This window comes from Zalophus californianus, chromosome 2 (genome assembly GCF_009762305.2).
Source record: "Zalophus californianus isolate mZalCal1 chromosome 2, mZalCal1.pri.v2, whole genome shotgun sequence".
In the NCBI taxonomy this organism is placed as follows: Eukaryota; Metazoa; Chordata; class Mammalia; order Carnivora; family Otariidae; genus Zalophus; species Zalophus californianus.
Window position 1 is genome coordinate 36,430,411 of NC_045596.1, and position 27,144 is coordinate 36,457,554.

Consider the following 27,144-nt stretch of genomic DNA (forward strand, 5'->3'; position numbering starts at 1 on the left):
AAACCTCTGTAAAATAGCACATTTTCTGAAAAGTTTGCATCGCAAAGTAATTTTACTAACAAACAAGGAGCAGCTAAAATGATAAAAAATAGACATGCTTTGGTTTCCTGATTCAGAAAATTGATGAATAGTTAATGGGAGGCCATAACTCAGGAGTCTTAAGGTTGCAGCCTGAGTAAAAAATTAGCATGCTATAGCTGAACAAACTGGCCTTAGAGATCATTCATCTGTCTTCAAGTTTCACCTTACAAATTCATGCTACTTTGTTTACTTTCTCATTCATTCATTCACTGATTCATTAATGTATTTATTTGTTCACTTATATTACTTAATTTGGATATTTGATATTTAATTAATCATAAGCATTTATTAAATACCTAATTGTGCAAAATACCACTTAAAGATAATAAATACAAAAGTAGCAGAGATTTTAACTCTCCTTTCATGTAATTATAGAATAAGTCTAAGGCAACATGTGAAAATATTTGGAGATACAACGATCATGTATCTCCAAAAAAATAGTTCAAGTAAGAAAATATCTTCATGGCAAGAAGGAAAGTAGTTGAAAAGGTTTTTGACTAATGCCAAACATTGTTTAAAGTGCCTTACATGTGTTAAATCTTCACAACAACTCAGGATAGGCTGCATTATCATCCCCATGTTACATACGGCTACTATGTGGTAGAGATAGGATTTGAACCCAGGCAACGTTTGTTATAATGCGTTGCTCTGGACTTTGATGGGGTTATTGACTTGGTATGAAAAACCTTAGAGGAGAAAGGGAATTCCAGATTTGGAGAATAGAAAGAGCGGAAACAAATAAACAAACAGGAAGAGTATACGTCTGACTAGAACTGAGGATAGGAATTAGGGGCTGGGATGGTGAAATAAAGTGTGGCCAATGGAGAGAGAACTGGGAATCACAGACTGGGCATTTTGGATTTAATCTGGAGGCAGACAGGGAGCCACTGAGAGTTTTGAGTGAGGGAGTTTGAAGGATATGAAGGTTTGAAGTTTGAAGGATTATGAAGGATAATCTTGCCTGGTATGGGTTATTTACTTGATAGGGCATGGGGAGAGCTCTCAGGGATTGATTAATCAATCATGCAATGATGTCAGAATTATGGAAGTCAAACCCTTAGGGAAGAAAGTTGGAATAAGTAGATTCAAATGATTTGGGCACTTCTGGATTCTCTTTAAAACCTAAAATCACCAATTTAAACAATCCCTCTCTGTGGCCACACTCTCCATTCCTTCTGGTTTGCATATACAGCTAGTCTTTCTGAGATCATGCTTTGATTTCTTGCGATTTCCTGTCTAGTATTCACTCTGTTACCCACCCTACCCCCAATCTATTGCTTTCTCTTTTATTCACTTAATTTTTTTAAAAATCCAGTTGAATTTGTAAGGTCCATCTTTTAACTAGCATAGATCCAGAGACTTCTCAGATTCAGCTCTAATGTTTTTGGTAAGAGTACGTTATAGCTGGTGCTATAAGTTTCCTCTTGCTTCTAATCAAGAGGCACTAATGCTTGGGGTCTCTCTACACATGAGGTTAAGATTAGGCAGTGGGATCAGATACTAGCAGCCAGATCCACCCATTGTACGGTTTCCCATTATCTTTTCATGTAATGATTTTAGCAGCCATAGATAACCACCATTTAGGTCCATTATTTCACTAGGGTTTGAGAAATGGTCATATTTTATTTTTATTTCTTAGTCTGCCATGTTTTCAAAAGTGTGAAAATATGGTAGGAAAGGGCTGTGTACTATGTTTCTTGCATTCTCAATCTCTATTTTGTTTCACCAAGTAGGTGAGGACTGAGCTGGCACACTATCTTCAGTTTGGGAGAGGCAGAAGAGAACATTCACACGAGTTAATGAATTTTGTCCCTGTCATTATAAATACTATATTGGTGGACACAAAGGAAGAAGTGGCAAATTTCACTTGATAGCTCATAGTCAGAAATAGCTGGAAAAAAAGGATGCGTGTGTACATTTTTGTACATGGTGACAAAACTGAAGAAAGAGAACAGGCAGAAAATGCAGTCTTCGGGGCGCCTAGGTGGCTCAGTCGTTAAGCGTCTGCCTTCGGCTCAGGTCATGATCCCAGGGTCCTGGGATCGAGCCCCGCATCGGGCTCCCTGCTCCGTCGGAGCCTGCTTCTCCCTCTCCCACTCCCCCTGCTTGTGTTCCCTCTCTCGCTGTGTCTCTCTCTGTCAAATAAATAAATAAAATCTTAAAAAAAAAAAGAAAGAAAATAGAGTCTTCATTAGTTATATAAGGTAGTGTGTAAGTTTTTTTCCTCATAGGCAGTAAGATGAAGGGTTTTAAGAAGAGAATATGAAAGATTTGTGTGGCAGGAAGATCACATTTCTAGCAGCATGAAGGATGGACCGGAAGGAAAAAGGTTGAAAGCAGACCAGTGTAGTCCTTATTACCGAAGTCCAAGTGGAACACGATGAAGGAGTGAACTTGTGGCTGCCGTGGAAAATCCTTTTATATGCCTCTAGTTTAGTACTTGTTAAACTATACCATAATTCCTAGTTTGTCTTCTGTGTTGAACTGCCATGGATATCAGTCCCATCAGTGATGGGACCAATTTGCCCCAAGTGCAGGCAATAAAAGTAGATAATTGTAAAATGCCAATAAAACCAACTATCCATTAATCTACTTTTTATTCTTACCAGGCATACACGATTCTAAACGATGTTAGGTTAAAATAATCCTCCCCAGAAAAAAAATAGTTTGTTGGTCTGAGTTCTAATTCACTTGTTTCTTTTCATTTGTTTTAATTAGTTTCCGTTCAGTCTCTTAACAGCATTTTATTTATTTATTTTAAAGATTTTATTTTTTTATTTACTTATTTGAGAGAGTGAGAGAGCGCAAGCAGTGGGTGGGGGGAGCAAAGGCGGAGGGAGAAGCAGGCTTCCCGCCGAGAAGGGAGCCCGATGCGGGACTCCATCCTAGGACCCTGGGATCATGACCTCAACCGAAGGCAGACGCTTAACAACTGAGCCACCCCGGCGTCCCTCTTAATAGCATTTTAAAGAAAACTTAATTTGCTTCTACTGTAACTCCCTGCTGCTGTAATTAGAGACTGCAGGACATGGGGATAAATAGACTGGTGGGTATTAGAAGAATTTAGTTATGAGGGTATAATCTTGAATATGAAAATTATTATTAAAATAGTCTTCATTAATATATTCTTCAACATAAGGGTTTATTCATTAAAAAACTATACTGAAAAATATATTCAGTGATATTTTTGTGTGAACAATTTTCTATATTTTCACCTACTGCAGTCTTCTTACATATTGAAGACTTGTTTCTTTCCCTGTAGAGTCTCCTTTGCCACACCCTTCCATGGACAAATCCAAATTCTGCTTCTTTCACGTCCCAGCTCAAATTCTACTTCTACCATAAAGCTGTCTCTTTCCTCTAAATCTATGTAGCAATATTTGTGCTTTTATTATAGCCCACGCCACTGCCTACACTTTATCATGGTGATCGTGTACACATCGTATGGCTGAAATTAAATCTATATGCTTTTGGGCATTTTTATTATTGCTTATTTCCTGCTGTATCTTCAATACATCTGGTAAAGTGCCTTGCCCATAGTAGGCACTCTAGAAATAGGCACAGACTGCTTTGAATTCATTTATATAGAAAATGTACATGACTTTCAAGATTCAACACTGCAGGTGGGGGATTCTTTTAGCCTATGTATGTTATGCTTCAAAGTGAATGTTTTTAGGACTGAATAAGGGAGAGGGAGAACACTTTTGAAGAAAATAGATTTGATGTTTCAGGGCTTTATAGGAAACTCTTCCAAATTGCATCCTTTTAAAATGAACATAACCATTCTTTCATAATATTTGCTTAACTAACCTAAACTAAAAACACCAATACATGGTCACAGATTATGTTTACTATATGCTAAACAAAAGGTAAACCCTGTGGGGGAGAAGTGATTTTAAGACCTAGTGACTGACTCTCTAGCCGGAGATGCTAAAATCACATTCATCCAAATTGGAATAAACTGGAATATTTTTAAAATACTCATTTGAATAATCTCTCTGTGAGACATTAGCAGTGAGGACCAGTGAGTAGCATTTGGCCTGAAAACATTGTAAAATAGCTTTTAGCAGGTAGTGAGGCAGGAATAGAATCTGTCAAGGACTGCTGTAGAGATTCTTACGTTGAAAAGTGTATTTATTCATTTGCCAAAATTATTAATACCTACTGTGTGCTAAAAGCTGTGTACTCATTGTTTTTCCTCACTCAAAGAAAATTAAGATCTTAACCTATATGAAAACTCTTTCAAACTATACAAATCTTTCAATCTATAGACAAATGTATATAGTTATTCCTTTATATTATAAAACTTTGTATGTACATCAAGTCAGCAGGATATTTTTTAAAAGGTCTGAGATGTCTGAAAATGGAATGATTAATAATTCTTCCCTGAGGAATTAAAGAAAATGTTGTAGAATAAGTGCCATTTGAATTGAAACATGTAATATGGGTAAGATTTGAAATGTGAATGAAGTTTGTATGTGTGTATGAGTGTGAGGGGGGCAATTTTTAGTCTTAGCCAATCACTAGTAACTGCTGTGCAGAGTTTGCTTCTAGATGTGAATCTGGAAAGGATAGATTGGATTCACAGTAGATTATGAATGGTCAGAAACTCTTTGTTGTTCCTCTCATGAAGAGGTAGTGTATATTTTCATATCCCTTGAATTTGAGTAGACTTGCTTTGATGAAGAGTATGAAGGGGATGTGATATTGGATGAGTTTCAAGCCCGGCCTCCAATCTCCAGCCTCTGGCCTCACACTCTTCAGACCCTACCACCATGTGAATAAATTTGAGCTAGACTACTGGAGAGCATATGTAGAGAACTGAGGCCAGCTAATTGAAGCTTGTCAATGGCCAAAAATGGAGTGAGGTCATTATAGATTATTTAGCAACTGACAATTACCAGTAAATTATCTAGGTAAGTGCAGGTGAAATCAGTGGAAGAACAGCACAGTGGATCTTAGCCCAAATTGCCAATCCTTAGAATTGTGAGTTGATAAATTGTTTTTAAGCTGCTAAGTTTTAGAAGTGCTTTGTTGCCCAAGAGAGGTAAACTGATATGAAATCACTTTATTAAGGGCCTATAATGTGATACCTGTTTGGATTTTATTCTTCAAAAAATGGGGGGCTCTGATATACCAGAAATGAACAAGTGGAATCTGAAATTAAAAACACACTACGATTTACATTAACACTACCAAAATTAAATGCTTAAATATAAATCTAACAAAATTGGTACAAAATCTATATAAGAAAAACTACAAAACTCTGATGAATTAAATAAAATAAGAACTAAATAAATAGAGAGATAGTCCATGTTTGTGGATAGAAGACTCAATATTTCCAAGATGTCATTCTTCCCAACTTGATCTAGAGATTCAGTGCAATCCCAATCAAAATTCTAGAGAGGCTTTTTTTTTTTTTGTGGATATCAACAAACTGTTTCTAAAGTTTATATTGAGAGTCAAAAGACTCAATAGCCAACACAATTTTGGAGAAGAACAAAGAAGACTGACACTATCTAATTTCAAGACTTACTATAAAGCTACATTAATCAAGACAGGGTGGTATTGGTGAAAACATAGACAAATGGATCAATGGAATAAAATAGAGACCTCCCAAATAGACCTATATAAATATAGTCAACTGATCTTTGATAAAAGAGTAAAGGCAATACAATGGAGCAAATGGTTCTGAAACAACTGAGCATCTACATGCAAAAATGAATCTGGACACAGACCTTACACCCTTCACAAAAAATTAACTCAAAATGAATCACAGACCAAAAAGCAATAGATGTCAAACCTAAATGTAGAATGAAAAACTACAAATCTCTGGGCGCCTGGGTGGCTCAGTTGGTTAAGCGACTGCCTTCGGCTCAGGTCATGATCCTGGAGTCCCGGGATCGAGTCCCCCATCGGGCTCCCTGCTCGGCGGGGAGTCTGCTTCTCCCTCTGACCCTCTCCCCTCTCATGCTCTCTCTCTATCTCATTCTCTCTCTCAAATAAATAAATAAAAAAAATCTTTAAAAAAAAAAAGAAAAACTACAAATCTCCTAGATTAGAGATAACATAGAAGAAAACCTGATAACCTTGGGTATGGTAAGGATTTTTTAGATACATCACCAAATAAAATATCCATGAAAGAAATAATTAATAAGCTGGACTTCAATTTTTTTAAAAATCAAAAACTTCTGGAGAGCCTGGGTGGTTCAGATGGTTAAGTGTCTGCCTTCAGTTCAGGTCATGATCCCAGGGTTCTGGGATTGAACCCCACATCATGTTCCCCACTCAGTGGGGAGTCTGCTGCTCCTTCTCCCTCTGCCCCTCCACCTACTCATGCTCTCTCTGTCTCTCTTTCTCAAATGAATAAATAAAATCTTAAAAAAAATTAAAAACTTCTATTCTGCAAAAGACAATGTCAAGAGAATGATAAAACAAGCCATAGACTAGGAGAAATAATTGCAAAATAAATATCTGATAAAGGACTGTTATCCAAAATATACAAAGGATTCTTAAAATTCAACAATAAAAAACAAACAACCCCGTTAAAAACTGAGCAAATAACCCTAACAGACATCTCACCTTCTAAAGAAGTGATACAGATGGCAAAAGACCATATGAAAAGATGTTTCACTTTACATGTCATCAGGGAAATGCAAATTAAACAACAATGAGATACTACTACAAACCTATTAGAATGGCCCAAATCTGGAACACTAGCAATACCAAATGCTGCTGAGGATATGAAAGAATAAGAACTCTTATTTACTGCTGATAGAAATGCAAAATGGTACAACTTCTTTGGAAGACCATTTGATGGATCCATCCTTACAAAACCAAATACGCTCTTACCATATGATCCAGCAATCACACTCCTTGGCATCTATCCAAAGGGTTGAAAACTTATGTCCCCACAAAAACCTATACATGGATGTTTACAGCAGCTTATTCATAGTTGCCATAACTTGGAAGTGACCATGTTGTCTTTCAGTAAGTTGAATGGATAAACTGTGGGACATCTAGACGATGGAATATAATTCAGCACTAAAAATAAATGAGCTAGTAAGCCATGAAAAGACATGGAGGAAACTTGAATATATTTTACTAACTTAAAGAAGCTAATCTGAAAAGTCTATGTACTATATGATTCTGACTATATAACCTTCTGGAAAAGGCAAAACAATGTAGATAGTAAAAAGATCAGATGTGGCAATGTAGGATCATCGATTGTAACAAATGCACCTGTCTGATGGGGGATGTTGATAGCGGAGTAAGCTAGGAATGTGTGGGGCAGGGGGAACACACGCAATCTCGGCACCTTCCTCTCATTTTGCTGTGAACTAAAACCACTCTAAAAGAGTCTAAAAAAAGTGGGGAGCCTGGGGTGCCTGGGTGGCTCAGCCGGTTAAGCGTTTGACTCTTGATTTTGGCTCAGGGTCCTGGGCTCCATGCTCAGTGGGGAGTCTGCTTGAGATTTTCTCACTCCCTCTCCCACTGCCCCTCATCCCGTTTGCTCTCTCTCTGTCTCTCTCAAATAAATAAATAAATAAATAAATAAATAAATAAATAAATCTTTATTAAAAAAGTGGGGAGCCTTATTACTATGGAATGCAGTTGTGTCCATTTATCTTCAAACTGAAATAGCATAGCAGTTACTATCTAAAAGTTTTCAGTTTTGCTAAGTTGCTAGTCTGTCCTTTTCCTGGCTAGAGAGAGCAAGATTTGTGTGTGTGTGTGTGTGTGTGTGTGTGTGTGTGTGTGTGTGTGTGTGTGTGTGTTTGTCTGCACCTGTTACTTTTTCTGGGTTACCAGGTACTTCTTCAGCTCCAAGGCTGGGGTTTATGAGGTAAAAAGAAAACCCAGGAAACTCATCACCATATTGTTCTCTGGGGCCCAATATCCCTACCTAGCTTTTCTTCTTCTCTCAGCCTTTCAGAGCCTCTTAAGCATTTTTATATATAATGCCTAGGGTTTTTAGTTATATTTAGTGGGAGGAATAGGGAAAAATACGTCTAGTTTACTTTTCTAAAATTGAATATCTCACAATTAACTTTATTTCCTGTTCTCATTTTAGTACTCAATATGTTTCCTTTTAAAATAACAACAATAAGACATCAGGTCACAAGTTGAGTGTCTACCGTGTAGCAAACAAAGGTATACCATGTGAACTCCATAAATATTCAAAAAGTGTATATGTGAGCTAAAAAATGCATTTACTCTCCATAAATACTCAACTTCAGCATCAGCTTCCAGCACTTTCGGCTTTTGGTGATTCTCCAGATTTTATCTCCTGATTCTTTGGAAAAGGAGATTTATACACCAGTTTTAGCCCAACTCATCTTTAAATCTGGAGTCTCCTTTTGTTTAGGGAAGAGCCCCCATTCCAGGTGCCTTCCTTGATACCCTTGTAACCCCAAATGGGGCCAGCCAGATTCTAGCCTCTGGTGAAAGCATAATGGTTTGGGAGAATCAGACCATAAGTTTCTCCCCAAGGGCAACAGCTGGTAATTCATATTTCTTGAATGTGTTGTTAACCTTTGAGCCAAACACTTGGTGTATGGTAAGTGTTCAATAGGCTATTACTGAAATAGATTCCGATCTACTAAGGATAGACACTCCTTCTTTTGTGATGTAGAGATATAAAGATCTGAAATAGTCCACATGTACTAAATTCTTGCCATTGCAATTCTATTTGAAGTTCTATGTTGGGAAAGAACAGACTAGGGTGTGAAGTGTTTTTCAGATCTATTCCCTGTCCTTCACTGCTGGGCTTTGTATCACAAGGGGATCACCTCTATAAATTACATTTCCCAGGCTCCTTTACCAACTGGTTTCCATTCATGTTGGAACAATGGAGAACATTGGTGAGATACTGGGAACCTGAGATAATGCACCCCCCTCCCCTTACTTTTTGTTTTGCAAGGCATCTGTGGAAGTGACTGACTCTCTAGTGGCTACAGGTCTCACTGGACAGCTTGTTCCTCTGTATTCTAAGTTCTCCATCTGTTAGCCTTGGTTCCTGGATTCTAGTAAGACCGCCGCTTCCCCTTTTCCCTCGATCTCCAGGAGTGGTAGTGATGCTTTTCCTCTGTTACTTAATCTCTGTATTAATATTACCCCCCATTATCCCTAAGATCACACAGGTCATAAATGGTAAAGGTGGGATTTGAACTATGACAAACCAACCACCAATTGTATTCATTTAACCAGCATGTTACAGCTACATCAGGCCATGGCAAGACTCCCAACCTTCCCAAACGGAAATGCAGAATTTGAGAGTAGCTCTTTCCCTAAAGCCTGATAGGTAGTTCAAGGTCAATCACATATCTGGGTTTTCTTTAACAGTCCACTGTAGATGGTATTTTGTATAATAGTAGATTGAGAAATCTAAGAACACCTAAAAAATGTATGTAGATTAAAACATTTTTTTTGTAGATTAAAACATTTTTGAGTTAACAATGCTTATCTCCCTATATTATTAAAGAAATACCACAAGTACTGCTCGACTTCTGTTTTAACCCACCACAGAGATTGAGCTCTATAATTCCTGAAGATATCTTTACCTTCTTTTTCATCCTCTTTGTTAGTGAGATTTCATGATATTATGTATTTCTTTCTATAGAGATGGTGAGGCAAAAACTGTGTAGCCTATGGTAAGAAAGCTCGTTTCCTTATATGCAACCAAGAAGAAATCTCTTGTCATTCAGGTTAACCTTTCAGCTTGCTATTGACATTTTTGTCTCTTAATTTGTAGGAGGTAACTTCCCAATTGTCTTTGGAGAAGCTTTCATGCTGGTTGTCAGCTAAAATAAAAGTTTAGTGTATTCTCAGATGAAGTCTTTTACTCTTGTGGGTTAAGGATTTATTAATCAATCCCACAGCTATCTGGATTGGACTCTACACCCATTTTGAATTATGTTAAAACTCTAACTTGTCAACATTACAGTTGAACATATCATTCTCCAGCCTGGGATTTTAAGGGAACATGGAAGACAGTGTGACAATTGAGTATTTTCAAAGAGAGTCAACAGAAATCAAGGAAGTTTAATATATTTTCCTTTTTTAAATAAATACATAAAGCTCTTTACCATTTTCCTCAATTATTTTGATTAACATGATAATAGGATCTTTCAGAGCATCATTATACCAATTTTCACAGCCTGATGTAAGGACTCATTTCACAGAAATAATCATGACTAGCATTAATAGATGAATGTCAGTGCCATAACACAAGAGCATAAGGCATATTTACACCATCTTAACATACAGAACACCATACACATACACAAAAATATCACAGATCCAGAACAAATAAAATCAATCTCCTAGACAGTTTACATTTATAGGCTTTGCCTGAAACATTTTTTTGCTTTATTTTTTTGTAATTTTTTTTCTTTCCAAGCAACAAACAGATCTTCCCTATGTCTTGTGATTTATTTGTTACATTGTGTTCATGCAAAAATAATAACTTGTTTTATTGCATTAACATTTAAACAGGTTTGGATTTGGGTCCCAAAACCATCATCTAACATTTTATTTGATGTTGCTTCATCCATATTGTCATTTTTGTTGGAGAGATACGATGACTTGTTTTTGGTGAGTTACAAAAAGACAAACATATCCAGTTGACCTCAGTTCAAAAATCAAGATTTAAAGCTTCTTGATCATGCACATTTTACTTTCATTCTTGCAGAATGGTTTGAATCAGATATGCCATTTTGAATAAACATTTATTATTTTTTCTGTTTTTCAAAATCATATTTCTAAAAACAACAACAACAACAAAAAAGAATGAAATAAAATACTGTCCCACATCCACTGTTCACAAAAAGGGAGAGCAGCAAGAATCACACTGACCATCATTAGGATATAACCAGGTGGTGACACTGCAGTAAATGTCGAACGTCATCGAAACACCGCAGGAATGTGACGATTACTATAAGCCATACTTCTGCAACAGTTCAGACTGCCACTGGCGTTTGCGCTCTGGAAAATAATCTGGAATGTGGATTTTTTTAAAATCCTGAATACACTTTTTCATTTCTTCTTCCACACTTAGCTTCTCACAGACTTTCTTTTTGGATAGATTTGTTTCCCGGGACTTGCTGATGAGTGTCTGAAAGAGTTCACTGTTTCTGCGTTTGTCTGGTGGGGGCATCCATTGCACAGGTGCTTTTTTGGAAGGACGATCCAATGTTAAGGTGTTGGGTTGGTGAGCTGTTGCCTGCTGGGCACTGGGCGGGTTGTCCTGGGGAGTGCTCGCCTCTGAGTGGCTGTCACAGCTGGAAGTGGAGAGCTCATTACAGGAAGTCCCACTTTCACTTCCTTTATCTGTGACTTTGTCGTGTTTCCTATCTTCATGTTCTTGTTTAGGTGACACTATTTTCTGAGGTGGTCCTAAAAAGAAAAGAAAAGAAAAGAAAAAAAAAAACAAGTAGAAGAATTAAATAAGAAGTGGGAAGGTCAAATTAAATAAGCTTTATATTTTTTAAATTTTTTAAACCAAGAATATTTATCTTCAAAAAATTGCTGTTTGTTGCATTAGTTTACATTTGAGGGATTAAATATGACACCTAGCTTTATTAATGCACATTGAAACATGCAGCATGCTGATTAATTATTTATACAATCAAGTTTAGGGGGTTTTCTTAATGAGAATTTCTGCCATCATAAATCATCAATAACTTCATGCTGAAAAGAAGATTTTTGTTATTTTAGTTACTAGTTCCTGAAATCTAAAAAAGATATCGTATGTAAATATCTTGTTAGTTCCATAACTGTTTCATGAGACAGTTCATTTTTGTTCTAGTTATTGGGCTAGGAGTCCTTTGTGTATATATTTGCCATTACAAAAGCAGAAAGTATCATTGCTCTATTTTACAAAGTAGTGGTATTCTTCAGGCTCATAGGCACAATAGCCTCATTTATGTTTCCAAGTGGGAGACTGGTTTAAATCTTATCCTCAGTCTCTTAATCTTGTTTCCTGTCTGTTTCCTTGAAGAGAATTATGAAAGTGAGGTAAGATATATATGTGCCTAATATGGTGAAAAAATATAGTTGAAATATAGTACTTTCTTAAAATACAAGGTTTACCATTTGAGGTAAATTACCTAGGAGGACGATTTTCAGAAAGTGATAGTTTGCCAAGATAATTATTTCAAATACACTAACAGTTTACTTCCAAGAGGGAGCATACTTTATTCTTCTTGACTCTGCTGTGGGATTAGGACCTCCATTTAACATTTATTGAATGCCACCAGATACCCAGAACTGTAATAAAACCTTGATTAACTAAAGCCCAACCATTGAGAAGTATGTTACTCAAATCTTATTTTTTTCCTGTAGTCAACTTTTATAAACTGGTTATATAAATCAGAATGGGGAGTGGGGAAAGCCATCAGTAAGTTTAAGCAATTGCCCAGAAGATTCTATCGTGTAGCCAGAGTTGAGAACAATTGGTCTAACCCATAGGGTCTCAACTTTGGCCACATAAGGAATTACCTGGAAAGCTTAGCTTATTGATGCCCTGGTCTTAACCCTAGACATTCTACTTTAACGAGACGCCATCAGGCCATCGGGCCATTTAATAGAACTAGGTGATTTCAATCTGTAGCCAAGATTATGAAACTTTCTTCAGTCTAATATATAGTAAATGAATTAATAACCAATATGAATACTTTATACTACTCAGAAAAGTGGGGAAACAAATCAACGTGTATGATTCTGACTAATAGACCCATGCTGGTGTTAACCATGTTCTTCAGTGTTACTTGCAGGATCGGTGTTTCAGTGGCATCAGATTTGAGTGGTAATAATATTGAAAAGGAAATGGGTTTAAAGTCCTAGTGATCTGGAATCAAATTCTAGCTCTCTGGCAAACAGTCTAGTGGCCTTGAGCAAGATACATAGCTCCTCTAAGCCTCAATTTTCTCATCTGTAAAATGGGGTAATAGTACTTTCCTCATAGGTTGAGATCAAATGAAATACCATACTAAAGGGTCTAATACAATAAATCTCAACAATCAGCATGTATCACTGTGATTTTCTCTGATGTGCAGATGTTCAGGGCCATCTCTGGAGATTTTAGGTTTTTTTTTTTTTTAAAGATTTTATTTATTTATTTGACAGAGAGAGACACAGCAAGAGAAGGAACACAAGCAGGGGGAGTGGGAGAGGGAGAAGCAGGCTTCCCGCTGAGCAGGGAGCCCGATGCGGGGCTCAATCCCAGGACCCTGGGATCATGACCTGAGCCCAAGGCAGATGTCTAACGACTGAGCCACCCAGGTGCCCCTGGAGATTTTAGGTTTGCAGAAGGGTTTGTGTGTATGGGTTTATGTGGAGCTCAGGGTGGTGGAGGAAGTGTAGCATCTATTTATCTAATTATCTTTCTGGGTGAGTGTGACCTCAAGCTAGCATGAGGCCCACCAGGCTACTCCAAAATAGGATATAAATAAATGCTTTTTACCTTTTCTGTCTGTCTCCTGCCTTACTTTGACCAGAAATCCCTACAGAAAAGTCTATGATTTTCATTCCCAATAATGACTAAAAGATTAACTGCAAATACCTGGGAAAACCAATTTATATCTTAGGATAACTGAATGATGAGAAATCATTTTTCTGTTAATAGGCAGGGGAATAGAGCAGTTGGTAGAGATACCAAGGCAGTAAGGTAACATCAGAGTGGAAAACAGTATAGAAAAAGGGTATTAGGTATCACCAGAGCAAATGTTTCATGATGATATGCTAGGGAGGGTACAGAGTTATATAAAGTCCATGTGTTAGCTAAATAAATTACATATGATTATTATGCCTAATGGCAGATGGATGCAGAAACTCCACAATACAATAGAATGCAACATATGTTTGTTGGAAATGAATTGCTCTTGGAGTATAAGACAGAATATCCCGGAAGACTTCTGTGAAGAAGGCATTAATCAGTTTAGCCAATGGAGTTGTATTGAGCATCACTATGAGCCAGGCACTGTGGTAGGACCCAGAGGAGGCTCATAGTAAGTGCTCAGGTGAAGCTCACAGGCTATTTTATGATATTTTATACACTGAGTGTTTAAAGCGCAAGGACACTTTAGAACGTCTCCCAGTATAGACTTTAAATTGAGAAAAAAAGAAAGTGGGAACCTGAATTTATTATGATCTTAAGAACTTCTTCTTCTTCTTCTTCTTCTTCTTCTTCTTCTTCTTCAAGAACTTAGAATAGGTACAGATATTAACCAGAAACAGCAAATATACACTTCTATTTTTCACTCCTTCTATTTCATAAACTATCTTTAAGCAAGGTGGGCTCCCATCAGCAGACCAAACAGTCTCAGATGTTTCTATTATGACTTAAAGGAAAAGGTTTAACTTTATTTTGTCCACACTTTTGAATGTACAGAATATTAGGACAGTTTTCTGTATAAATCACTGGGAGGAACAAATAGTCTCCTTTTGATTAATGTCAGAAATTTTTATAATGCCTAAAATATTATGTATTTTTATTGCTATTTGATTAAGCATACTTTAAATAATTACTGATAACTTAGTGGATTCAAATTGGGGCTAAGATACAACAATAAAATGATTTATGGGATTTTATGACATGAAATTTAAGAAAAATAAATAAAATTCAGAGGAAATAATGATTTACTCTAGTTGCTTAGTTTTCTTGAGAATGTTTGCTAATTGTAGGCCTCCAGGGATAATTTAAAACTCTAATTTTACATTATTCCATTCAATGAACCAAAGCCACATGAAATGCCCTAAGCATAAGATGAAAAATTATTTAAATAGCACTAAATCCAAGTCTTGCATATATGGGAACAGCATGTGTGTCAGAAACTTCTCTGTGTCTCTTCAACTGTGATAGAATAAAATATATATCTAAATGATTTTCCTAAAAGCATCTTGCCTCCTGAGTTAGAGCACCAATCAGATCGAGTTTTAGAAAAGAAAACAAAATGTAATTTGGTGGTCTTACCAGCTGGGCTTTCTTCCATCACATAAATAAGCTCGCTGGTAATTATTAGAATAAGCAACAAATCAATGAATAAAAAAATCTGTTACTTACTTAAGACTTAACTTTTAAAAGGAGTTAATTATTTAAAAATATCCAATACATACGTATACCTAGAAACTTTCCCAAAAGTATTTGGACTATTAAATCTTTTCATTTGGCTATTTGCCATTAAATACATTAGGATTTTCATCTAGGAGTTGATCGTCTTTCAGGGGGAATGACAGCCTTACCTTGGAGACTTGCAAGCCAGCTAACTAGCTCATGCTTCTCCATAAGTATTATTTTTTTAAGGAACAGTCAGTAGACAACATGCGCACGTGCACACACATACACACTATACTCATTTATTATGCTCACATTTTTCTTCAGTGTGGGAATGGCCTTGGAAGATCTGGGTTTGAGCTTGGTTAAGCCACTCTAACAAAATGCTTTGAGGTCGTCATGGAACCTCTCTAAAATTTGGTCTTTGTCGGTTAAAATGTTGGGGTTGGCCCCTAAATTCATTTATGTTATGAAGTTCAGTAATTCTAAATTATATAATGAATAGGAAGGGATTTTCCAGGCAGTAAAATTCTATTCAGATATTAAATATAAAACACTAATGAGTGACCATTAATAAAGATTACCTCTTAGAATGTGGAAACAAATTCAATTTCCATTAAAGTACTTCACAGAATTACAGGGTTCAAGGATAACTTTCTCTAAGTTTACTGATAGGAAGTGTAGTTTAGAAGACATTATCAGTTTACATTTGTTTCATTAAATCTGTTCCTGTCATGGAAACACAAACAAAGAGAATAACATTTAAGGAGACACAGTGCAGACTGGCCGGCTCACATCCCAGTTTGACAGTTTACTAGGTGTGTTTTCCTTAGCCGACTTTCTTTGTGCCTCTGTTTCCACATAATTGGGGTAAGGATTAAATGAGCTAACACATGTTAAGCACTTAGGTGGGGCCTGGCATGTGTAAATGCTCACAATGTTAATTATTATTACTCAGCATAAATATCCCATGTGATTTGGCCATCGGTAGTGTGGCCGATTTGTTTATTTGAATTTTGAGAGAACTAATGGAGGAACCCAAATATTTCCACTCTAACTCTGGCTCTACACGTGATACCTATGAACACATGGCTTCCAGGTGTCTCTTAGCTTCTTTAGGCCTCCGTTTTTTATTTAGTAAAAATGAAATAAGAATATAAACACCTAGTCACAAGGCTATACCAAGAAAGAAGAGAATGTATGTCAAAGCAATTTGCCATGAAGTTCTCTCTGATAGATGTGAGAGGCTATGAAGTATTAAATTTTCATGTCCTAAAAGAAACTTATTTGAGAAAATAAAACACAAAAGCTCTCCTTTAAGATATTACAATATGTGAATTAAAGGCAATAGTAAAAACATTACATTAAACACAATAAAACAAAATGAAAGTATCACAATGGGCCAAAATTGTAAAATTGGGCGAAACAGGGCTTTCGATTAATTCCATTGAGTTATAATACACAGGTACAAAGAGGAGGAAATTATAGCTTCTCTGAGTTATTTGGGTGGCTAGTGTAGTACAGAAATTAAACATTAATATTTTCATCTTTGGAAAAGACAGGTGACTTCTGGGTAGTTCTGGGTGTAAGCATGTTGAATAATTCCATATTTTTTCTTGGAATACACAGGCATTTTCAAATGCAGTCTACGTGTACAACTGCACACCTGAAAAAACCTTTTATTTTAATCTCTTTACCTGCATAGTGATGACAAAAAAGACTGAATATGTAAAATACATCTGCAACAGGCACAGTTCCCAGAAGGGAAATTACCCTTTAATAGTACTAAATTCATTGGTGTGTGAATGGTTATGTCCTACTTGAACAGAATGAACCAATCCATCTTAAATATTAGCACCACATGTCTCTAGGTATTAAACAGTTGAGTCAAAAGGAAAAAAAAAAAAAAACCTCTATTTTGATTTGCTAAACATTTGTTGAGCACCTAAAGTGTACCAGGCATAGTGGTAGTTCCAGGAGGAAGGACACACACACACACACACACACACACACACACACACACACACACACGTACGTCAGGCTCAGGGTGACAGTAATGCACCTGTAACTAAAGTTTGAATAGGCAGGAAGGAGGGAGCAGGGGTCAATTGTGATTGGAGTGAACTAAGGAATGGGCATTATTTTTAATTCATCAGTTAAATTCTCATACTAAATTGAAACTTAAAGTCCATATAGGAGGTGAGTTTATCTTAGAGTAAAAGGCTATTTGAATAAATAAAGATTAACTTTTATATGAGAAAAATTAAACTCATTTCTTTATGTTTTCTAGTCTCTACTATCATTACTTAACCATTTTTATGAATGAAGGGGAATAAAAAAGAAAAGAAAAGAAGTGTAATTTGGAAAGATAAACATGCTGTGGTACTCCTTTTTCCATCCTGACATGATTAGTCACTAGTCCACTCTTTTGACCCCCCCTGTACTTGCTAACTTCTGATTGTACTTATTTATTTACAGTGTGTCTCCCAGTCCCAAACCTAAATGCCTCGAAGGTAGAAACTGCCTTTCTAGACTATCATGAAGTCTTAATCAGAGTAATTGCTTGACCAAATTAATAAAATGGTATTTACTCCTCTGAATATCTATAGTATCTACTACTTATTACATCATTGATTACTGAATGAACATTCACTACCTTTTTTGCTACTAAATATTCACCAAGATGACCACAGAGAGGTAAGAAAGCTCCCATGATCCCCACATAAATATATGTCCCAAAGTCACACATCTGCTGTCCTATCTTACGCAAAGTGGTTATGGTTTCCGTGAGGGCAGTGACCATGTCTTGTTTCCTTGGGTCACTCAGTTCAGGAGCTGATTTGTTTTGTCACTTCGTACTAATAAAGTGAATAAGCCCAAATGTAATGTAGCATTAGGAAAAAATGTGAGAGAAAATATATGTTTAATCGAACATATATTTGAGGAGGTTTTCAAAAGTAATCTTATCCTTCCATTTCATATATCTGTGTCTTCCTAGTAGTTATTTCTGTAGAGGAATTCCAAGGTCACCTTTGGCTACCCAGTGGATTCATTTTTCATTTCCAATTACTTCCAGGTCTCGTTAATTCTACTCCTACAGTGGCTCTTAAATCACTCCCTTCATTTCTGTTCCCATTTCTACCACTTCTAACAGGTTTCTCATTACCTCTTACTGTGCCTCTTAACCAGCTCTCTGACTTCGCTTTAGTCCCACTTCAAACTATTTTTGCAATGTTGCTAAATAAATATTCCTGAAGTCTAATTCCATCAAGTGTCTCACTTGTACAAAAACCTTCCAAATAGTTCATTCTGCACACAGGATGAAACTTGAATACGATATTTTGGCATTGAGGATTGTCCTCAGTGTGACCCAAATGATTATCCCAGTCCATCTTGTAGTGCTCTTGATACAGCAGCCAAAATATACGTGTTGCCTCTGGTAAATGCCTTGCTTAACTCATGCCTATTTCCCTCCCCACAGACTCTCTTCCTTCCACACTCCATACCCTTCAGAACCTGTGCCAAATGGTGTTTTCAGCATAAAACCTTCCATTCTCACATTTGGCTATAATTTCTTGCTCCTACTCTCTTAATGACCCATAGCAGTTTGTTTGAATCTATCTCAAAGTAAGGAGCCTATTTTGTCTTAAATAATAGTCATTTCTGTACTACTTTTAACTTTCATCCCTGTGTTCTGCTCCACAACGCATACACACAGACACACATCCAAACTTTTAGTTAGTCACTGCGGAACAGAGACTGTTTTGTAGCTTTGCATTTCCTGAAGCACCTCCCCCATGACTGGGCTCATACTAATTCAGTAACTCTTTGTTGAACTGAATTAAATGAAATTAGTCTTACCTACAAAAGAATGACTAAGCACATAGGGAATTGTTTTATTCCCAAAGAACATCCTTTTGTTTTGTTTTCTTTTAACTAAAAAAAGATAAACCCAAGTATAATTAAGCTTACAAGGTGTAACAAAAACAAGTGAAAAATGAAGAAGATGAGCCTTTGGCAGTGAGCTATAAGAAGAGGCTTACAGTCTCTCTAGTTACTCTAAATATTTGGGAAGGTCCCTATATTATTCCTTTTAAGTTATTACAGAGAAATAAAAAGTATTTGGGAACCATAAATAATGAGGAAAACCCATTTTCTTTGCTCTGCAGAAGAATTCTACATCACTTACGTGATTGTACTGGATTGTTGCACCTAAATATTTCTAGTAGGAAAGGTATCACGTGTTCACTTGTCCTTTTAGAAGCCTGATCACATGCAAAATGGTTATAGACACCTTGTCTGAGGGCTACATTTAAAACCGCCCTCCACATTTCACTCATGGGAGCTAGGATTCTATGGCACATTCATCATTTTTGTGTTTAAAAAAATAAATAAACCCCCCTCAAAGAAAAAAAACACCCACAAAACTCCATTAAGATGCCCAGGCTCATTTTGGAATTTGGAATTAAGACCTGTGTAATCCTGGGTTCCCACTTCTGAATCTACCACCCCTTATTATTGATATTGTTAGCAAGTTTTTCCACGTACCTAGGTGGTCACCTTCTAATGACCTCCCTTTTCAAGGGACATTCTGTATAAGACGGATAATTGATCTGTTTTTCAAATTTGTGACCACAAGCCGATTCTTGCTTGTTTCACGGCCACAGACTGTGGATCATAACACCTGCATGGTGCTTGGCAAGGATTAATGAGACATTGTATCTACAACACATCTGACGGCCCTGGGAGGGGACAGAAAAGTGCTTTGTAAATACAGGCTGGGGCTACACTTGTGATGTGCTCTGTATAACAGATTTATGTGAACATAAAACCATGCTGGTTGTAAATTATCGTTGCTGTTCTAAATACGAAACAGCTGTCTCAGGCTTGAGAAACAGCGAGAAGGGGGAAGCCTCGGGTAGGAGGAGTGGGGGCAGGGGGAGAGGGAGCCCTGGTCAGGGTCCGGGAGGAGCGGGAGGAGCCCCGGGCAGGAGGAGTGGTGGGGGAGCAGGAGGAGCCCCGCACGGGGTCAGGGAGGAGGAAGGAGCCCTGGGTAAAACAAACAAACAAACAAACAAACAAACAAAAAAACTTTTGATGACAAAAGGGGAAGAAGAGGTTGTAACGAGGCAAAAAGAAAAAGAAAAGAAGGGTAATACTCTTGGATTCCAAAAGCAGCAGAAATTGCAGGCAGAAAGTCACAGTTGAGGGGACTTTTATTTGTCAGATCTCTTCAGATCTTGAGTGCCTGCCTGCCAGTAAGTACTTTCAAGTACTTCTAACAATGGTCAGCGAGATGTAACATTTTGTAGCTGCCATACTATTTAATGTGAGTGCCACCTCTTCTCACTTTGAGATTCATAAAAGTGTGCCTATCACGGAAGCCGCTTAGTGCAGAATCAGTACGGTGAATGGAAAATGGAAGCATAGATGCTCACAGCCGTTTAATGTGAAGTTGTGGGACAGTTAAAAAAAAAAAAAAGCTCTGCCTTTGGAAATAGCAAAACTGTGCTTCAAGTGATGTTCTGACACCCACTAGCTATGTGTAGCTAGGGGTGTCTTCAAGACTCTTTTCCCACTCTGCTTAAGAGGGATTAAAAATATGGTGTGTCCCTCCTAGAGTTGCTTTAAGTAAAGGTACGTGTAAGGATGAGTTCTACAGGAGGCTGAAAAAGCAGCCCCAGAAAATATATCCGTTCTTAATATCTGGAATCTGTAAAGTGTCACTTTGTATGATAAAGTCTTTGCAGATGTGATTAAGGGTAGTGAGATGGTGAAATTAGTCTGGATTATCCAGTTAGACCTTAAGTCATTCACAGGTATCCGCACACAGGGGAGTTGGAAGGACATCTGATACACACAGAGGAAAAGGCAGAAGTGAGATCGTGGAGTCAGGGGATTGAAACAGAGGCGGCTAGAAATCAAGGAATACCGGCAGCCACCAGAAAGAAGCTGGGAGAGACAGGCAACGCATTTTCCCCTAGAACATGTGGAGGCAGCGTGCTCCTGCTGACACCTTGATTTCTGCCCAAAGTGATTTCGGACTTCAGACTTCTAGAACCCTGAGACAGTAAGTTTTGTTGTTTTAAGCCACCAAGCGTGTGGTAATTTGTTATAGCAGCCACTGGAAACTAATACAAATCCATTTAGTCTCATGTCTGGCCCTCGGTAGATGTTAAGTTATGGAATTTCTGTAAGAGTAAATATATTATCCTTAACAACCGGATGTTACTGGATCTGAATTACAGGATCTTAGTTTCTCTATTAAAATACAATCTCTTGCAGTCTCTGGCAGATTGTCATCCTATTTCTCTTCCAACTAATAGCCCATAAGATTTTAGAAAACAGTTATCATCTCTAGTCTGTTTTCCCCAATTATATAAATTAACAATTATTTGCAATAATGAGGTTTTTAGTCTCCTAATATCACATCCCAATACACTCTACACTGTAACGTTCCCATAAAATTCTCTTTTCTATCTCTTTCTACACACATGCATACTCACACCCACCTACCCTCATACACATATGACATACATATATATACACATATCATATATACACATATACATGCGTGTGCGTGTATATAATGTAATCATACAACTGTCTCTCAACTGTAACTGATTCCACACACATCTAGCAACTGATCATTCCATGAAATTCTAGCACCACGAGTTTACTGCCTTCTGGACATTTCCTAAACTTAAAATACCATATGCCCAAAAAAGAGCTCATTATTCTTTCCCTGTAAACCAGTTCCTCCTGCTATGTTTTCTATTTTTCTTTTTTATAAAAGCACCACAATCTTCATAATCAGCCAGGTTTGCAGTCTTAGAGTCTTCTTCATTATTTCTATTCCTATCCCCCTATTGATTCCCTGCTCGTGTGACAGCCGTGTAATCCCGTTGGGCCTACTTTGATAATGCCTGAGTCACCTCTCATTTCAGTCTTCTCCCCACAGTTATGATCCTCATTAACTCGTATTGAATCTACTGTAATCACCTTCTAACCTCTTCCTGAATCTATTGAAATGACATTCTAGAGATCTATTCATCTCTAATACCTACCTCCTGCTATCCATACTAAAATCCCAGCTACATAACACTGAAATATAGCTTTTATTATAGTACTTGTTCTCAGAAAATGTCAAAGGCTTTCAGCAACATATCCAATCTGCTAAACCCATAAACAAGACTTTCTATGGTGTGGTCCCAATTTAAACTCCAAAACTCATTTTCTATTACTCCCATTTTCTATTCAAGCCAAAGTGGAGACATTGATATTATCCTAAATATCACATGTATTCTTGTCTTCAATGACTCACCTATGCAAATTATAGGTTGATTTTTCTCTTATAGCATACTTAAATAAATGGAATAAATTCTTTATTGGCTGTTGTATATGTGTATCTGAGAATATGCTTGGTGTTCCTATCTATCTTATGTAACAGACCCTAAACCCCAGGCTACAGGAGTGGGTTTATAACCTAGACTGGGCCTGTCATAATACCTTACTAACCCAGCCCCATAATCTAAGGCAAGGATGAGGGTTGGGAGACAACTAATCAGGGTAGTTTAATAACAGGAAATCCCTGGAATACTAAACCACTGATGAGGGGAGAGAAAAAGAAGGCCTTTACACGTCTGGCCAAAAAGCTCTCAGATGTGACTGCCAAGGACTAAGTCCCCCAGTCCCAATCACAGTAGAAGAGAATAAGAACAGAAAGGGAGTTTGGGTGTCTGACTCCATAATCCTTCTGGCCAGCTCCACCTGTTAGATGAGTATTTTAGGCCAGATAAAATATTAATCTTATCAGAAAAATCATTTTTATACACCTGTTTAGATATTTTGTTAGATGCACATAACCTTGAAATGTAACCAAAACCTCTCTTCTGAAGCAAGTTAGTGGTATGTTGACTGTATTGTCATTGGAGAACTGTAACACTTAATGCTAAATGCATAAAGTTAAATTTTTTAATGCACATTTTAAGTTATTGATCAGAAAATCTGGGGAAATTTATATTAAGCAGAAAAAAATATAATCAGTGTGTATATACGAGCAATCAATATAACAACAATATATACAATTTAAGGAATCTCAGGGATTTACTTTTACTCTTCTTAACAGGTCCATGGGCCCCCATCCCTGCCTTAGAGCCTGTGACCAGAGTGGGTAAAATACTATTATTGTCTTACACTAAGTTCTCATCCATTCCTGTGTCCTGGGGGAAAAGATCTGTTTCAAGAAGTAAAACAGGGTGCAAGGTAAACACAGACACACAGACACACAGACACAGACACACAGACACACAAACACACACACACACACACACACACACACACACAGCCAGTATATATACTTTATTATGGAAGTATAGTCAAATGCAGAAACCAAGATGTATCGTAGTAAAATAAGTGTTTCACACCATCCCATAGCAACCTGTCACTGTGTGTCATCTTTTCCTGTGTAGCCGTTAGTTAAAGGAGAGAATGAGCTTAGAGAAACAAACTTAGTAATGCTACCAAGACAGTTTCTCTTAGTTCCTGGTTTCTCAAGTGAGTACAAGACTATAGGCACATTAAACATTTACTGAACACTTACTATGGGCTGGGCACCATGCTAACTGCATTTACATAGCATCTCATTTCCATTTCACAATAACTTTCTAAAGTAAGGGCCTATCATGCCTATTTTACTCATGAGGAAACCAAGGCTTAGGAGGTTATGTGATTTGACAGGTCAAATTTGGAAGTGGCAGAGACAGGATTCAGAAGTTCATCTGCCAGACTTCAGAGCTTATACTGAGTTAAGCTCTGAGATACACTGCTTCAAAAACCTGAAAATGGTGTTTAAATCAGCTTCCCTGAAATCTTAAACTAGAGTTAGAACTACTCAAATGAGCTTCAAGTCTTCTTAATATGATAAGATTGAAGTGTGATGCACAGCTATAAAAAAATTGGGATAAAAGTGCCAAGGTGTACCTAAGTGTTAGAATTCCTTTAGATCATTTTACAATATAGTATTATTTTATATTATACCTGGCTATCTTGACGAGAAATAAGCTAAAAAGGCTAAATGTACGAAAATGTGGACTGTGCCTTCTAACTCAGTTCCTTGTGACCATTATTGGGACCAAAGCACTTTAACCAGGCAAACTCTATTTATCAAACTTAAGATTTTCCTACTTTAAAACAAGTGTTTATGTTGTCATATCCTCTGAAAAGCATATTTTTGTGAATTTAGACCAATTAAAATGTTTACATTAATTAGATAAACACAGGTCAAGAAGCAAATATGGTTTAAAGAAAAAATATATTTAAGATGTGAATTCCACTATAAAATTTACACAGTGGAAATAACTAGGAAAACAGATAAATAGATGTAGAATTATAACAGAGAAAAACCAGAGAGGATGAGGGAATTATCTTAAGACTCATGACCTGTCAGATATCATAGTTTCCAAAATATCAGAATTATATTTGTACAATAAGGCACCCTTAAAACTGAACCTTTCAGTGATGTTCACCTCTTGAAACATTTTCACATAAGGCCAGAAATTTCTGCTGAGAGCTTTCAGAGCCTAATTAAATAATGAGTAGATTCCATCAGGATTGAGACACCTTGAACTTCTCATGTCACTTAATAGTGCACTTAGTCTAAGCCTAATATTTCAATAGCAGCAGTAACATCAATCTCCCTCTCTGACATTAAAGCCTTACAGATTAAAAGTAAAAGATTGGGAAATGGTGCTAATGAAACCATTGCCACAGAAAAAGATGTACTGGTAATACCTTTGGCGTGAATCAGTCAAAATAGTTATAAAAAGGAAGAATTTGCACTGGGAATACTCATGAAAAAACATGTTTAATTACAAGATGTATTAATAGTCATTCATTAAAAGTTTGAAGATAGACTTTTTTTAACATATGAAGCATTAGTAATAGAGTATGCTCCCAGTAGGATGCATTACAGAACTCTCCATGAAGCTCTGAAAACACAGGATTCACAGAAATGAATATCTGTTCCGACTTCATGTCATTCAGTGAAAAGTAATCTGGGGTGGTCACTATTTGCTCACTTACTTAAACAAGCCATGTAAAGTCTGAATGAAAATTCAAACATATGCATTCTTTCTAGGGCAAATTTTTCCATAACAAGGAACTAAACTTGGGCTACATTTACTCAATTATAAGAAATGTACACAGAGATCACTAATTAATTGGGAATTATGACTTACATTATGATTGATTTTAATACAACTGTGACTATATATCAGCATCAGAGAAGTACAAAAGAACATGTTTAACCAATGATTAAAGATTCACATCTCCTTTGCTTGAATGGCTCCATTTGTCTTTAGTGTGCTGTGAACTATTTTACAAGTAGAACTGCGAGATCAAGGTCAAAGATTATTCAGAAAACTGAGAAGATTCTGAGTGTGTAGATCAAAGGGCAATTGAGAATTATTAATGTTTGTTTTTATTGCATTTGTTCTATTATCCTTTTTTGTTTATAATAGCAAAAATATACATATAACTAGAGTAAAACTTTATAATCAAAATCCTTAGTATTATGTGTCCAAATTCATATAAACTTAAGCATTTAATGAACAACAAAAAGGTGATTTTATAACTCAATTTTTGATAATACAAATTTTATTAAAAATACTACCTTTTAGCACAGGGTATTCTATAAAACTCAAAGTAATTATAGGGAAAAATGAATTAAACCCACTTCACTTTTATTAGTATATGTATTTATTGCAAATCATCAGGGAAGATGGCATCATGCTTGATGTCATAGAGACTAAGAACATATTCTACCCTCGTGTAATAATAGTCTAGAAGGGACAGAAAAAGAAATGGAGGAGACTGAATCAAAATGGCAGGCCATTTTTTTTTAATTATTCAATCTCTTACAAAACCTTTTAATATGTCATAGCCAAGAAATGGGGAGGAGAGCGGGAACAAATGAACTAAATCCTTGACAGTGCTAGAAAACAAGAAAACCTTCATGAACAGAACAGAAAATACCGGTGACAGAAAGCAGATGGGATCAGTCTAAAGAAGAACAGAGAAAACATTAGCTTGACACACTCACAGGAAAAAGTAAAGTATAATTTAGTAGAACTCAAGCCCAGAGTAAACTAATTAAAAGAAATGGAAGGACTTTTGGGTCAGTTATCAGAAGACGGGCCTTGTTTATATGGCTGGGCTGGTCCATTTCACCAAGTAGAAGGCAGAAGAAGCACTGATCCTAGGACAAAAATCCAACTGTGCTCTGAAGAGAATCAACTTTTCTGGGGATAATTCCTTCAATGGATGAGAGAGAAGGGCTTTGAAGTAATTCCCATGTCTGGTATAGGTGAGAGGGTGGACGGATGGGTCTCTAAAGGGAAAGGAGATCTACCCAGTAAAAGACAAACAAACAAAAACCTCTCCTTGATTTGACTGAAAGTAAGAGGTGGGCATTGGGCATATGTAGTTGGGATGGCCTCAGTCTATGTACCAGTTAAATAACAAAGCATTCTAAAATAAGGTCATCCAGTCAAGAATACTACCCTATTATAAAAGTAGAACATGACAAAATGAACACATAGAAGAACTTGGCTAAAAATAAAATTAATAGTCTGGAATAAAATGTCATGACAATTTCTTAGAATTTGCAGCAAAATGATACATACATAGAGTATAAGATAAGAATCAATCCAGGGCGCCTGAGTGGCTCAGCTGGTTAAGCATCTGACTCTTGATTTTGGCTCAGGTCATGATGTCAGGGTCATGAAATCAAGCCCCGAGTGAGGCTCTGTCCTAGGCTTGGAGCCTACTTAAGATTCTCCCTCTCTCCTTCTCTCAATATCCCTTCCTGAACACCCCCACCCCACACAAACACACACTCTCTCTCTCTTTCTGAAAAAAAAAAAAAAAGAAAAGAAAAGAAAAGATAAGAATCAATCCAGCATGTCCACATCTAAATAATAAGGATTCCTTAAAAAAAGATCAGAGTG

At 36.8% G+C, this 27,144-nt stretch overlaps 1 protein-coding gene across 1 annotated transcript in view; it reads right to left on the reverse strand.

Moving 5' to 3' along the window:
- Nucleotides 1-10,129: 10,129 nt before the first annotated feature.
- KCTD8 (potassium channel tetramerization domain containing 8) overlaps nt 10,130-27,144 on the reverse strand; it is a 234,377-nt gene continuing 217,362 nt past the window's right edge. The window contains exon 2 of the mRNA XM_027597442.2: nt 10,130-11,478. Coding sequence (XP_027453243.2) covers nt 11,018-11,478 — 461 coding nt within the window. The 3' untranslated portion in view covers nt 10,130-11,017. The remainder of the gene's footprint in view (nt 11,479-27,144) is intronic.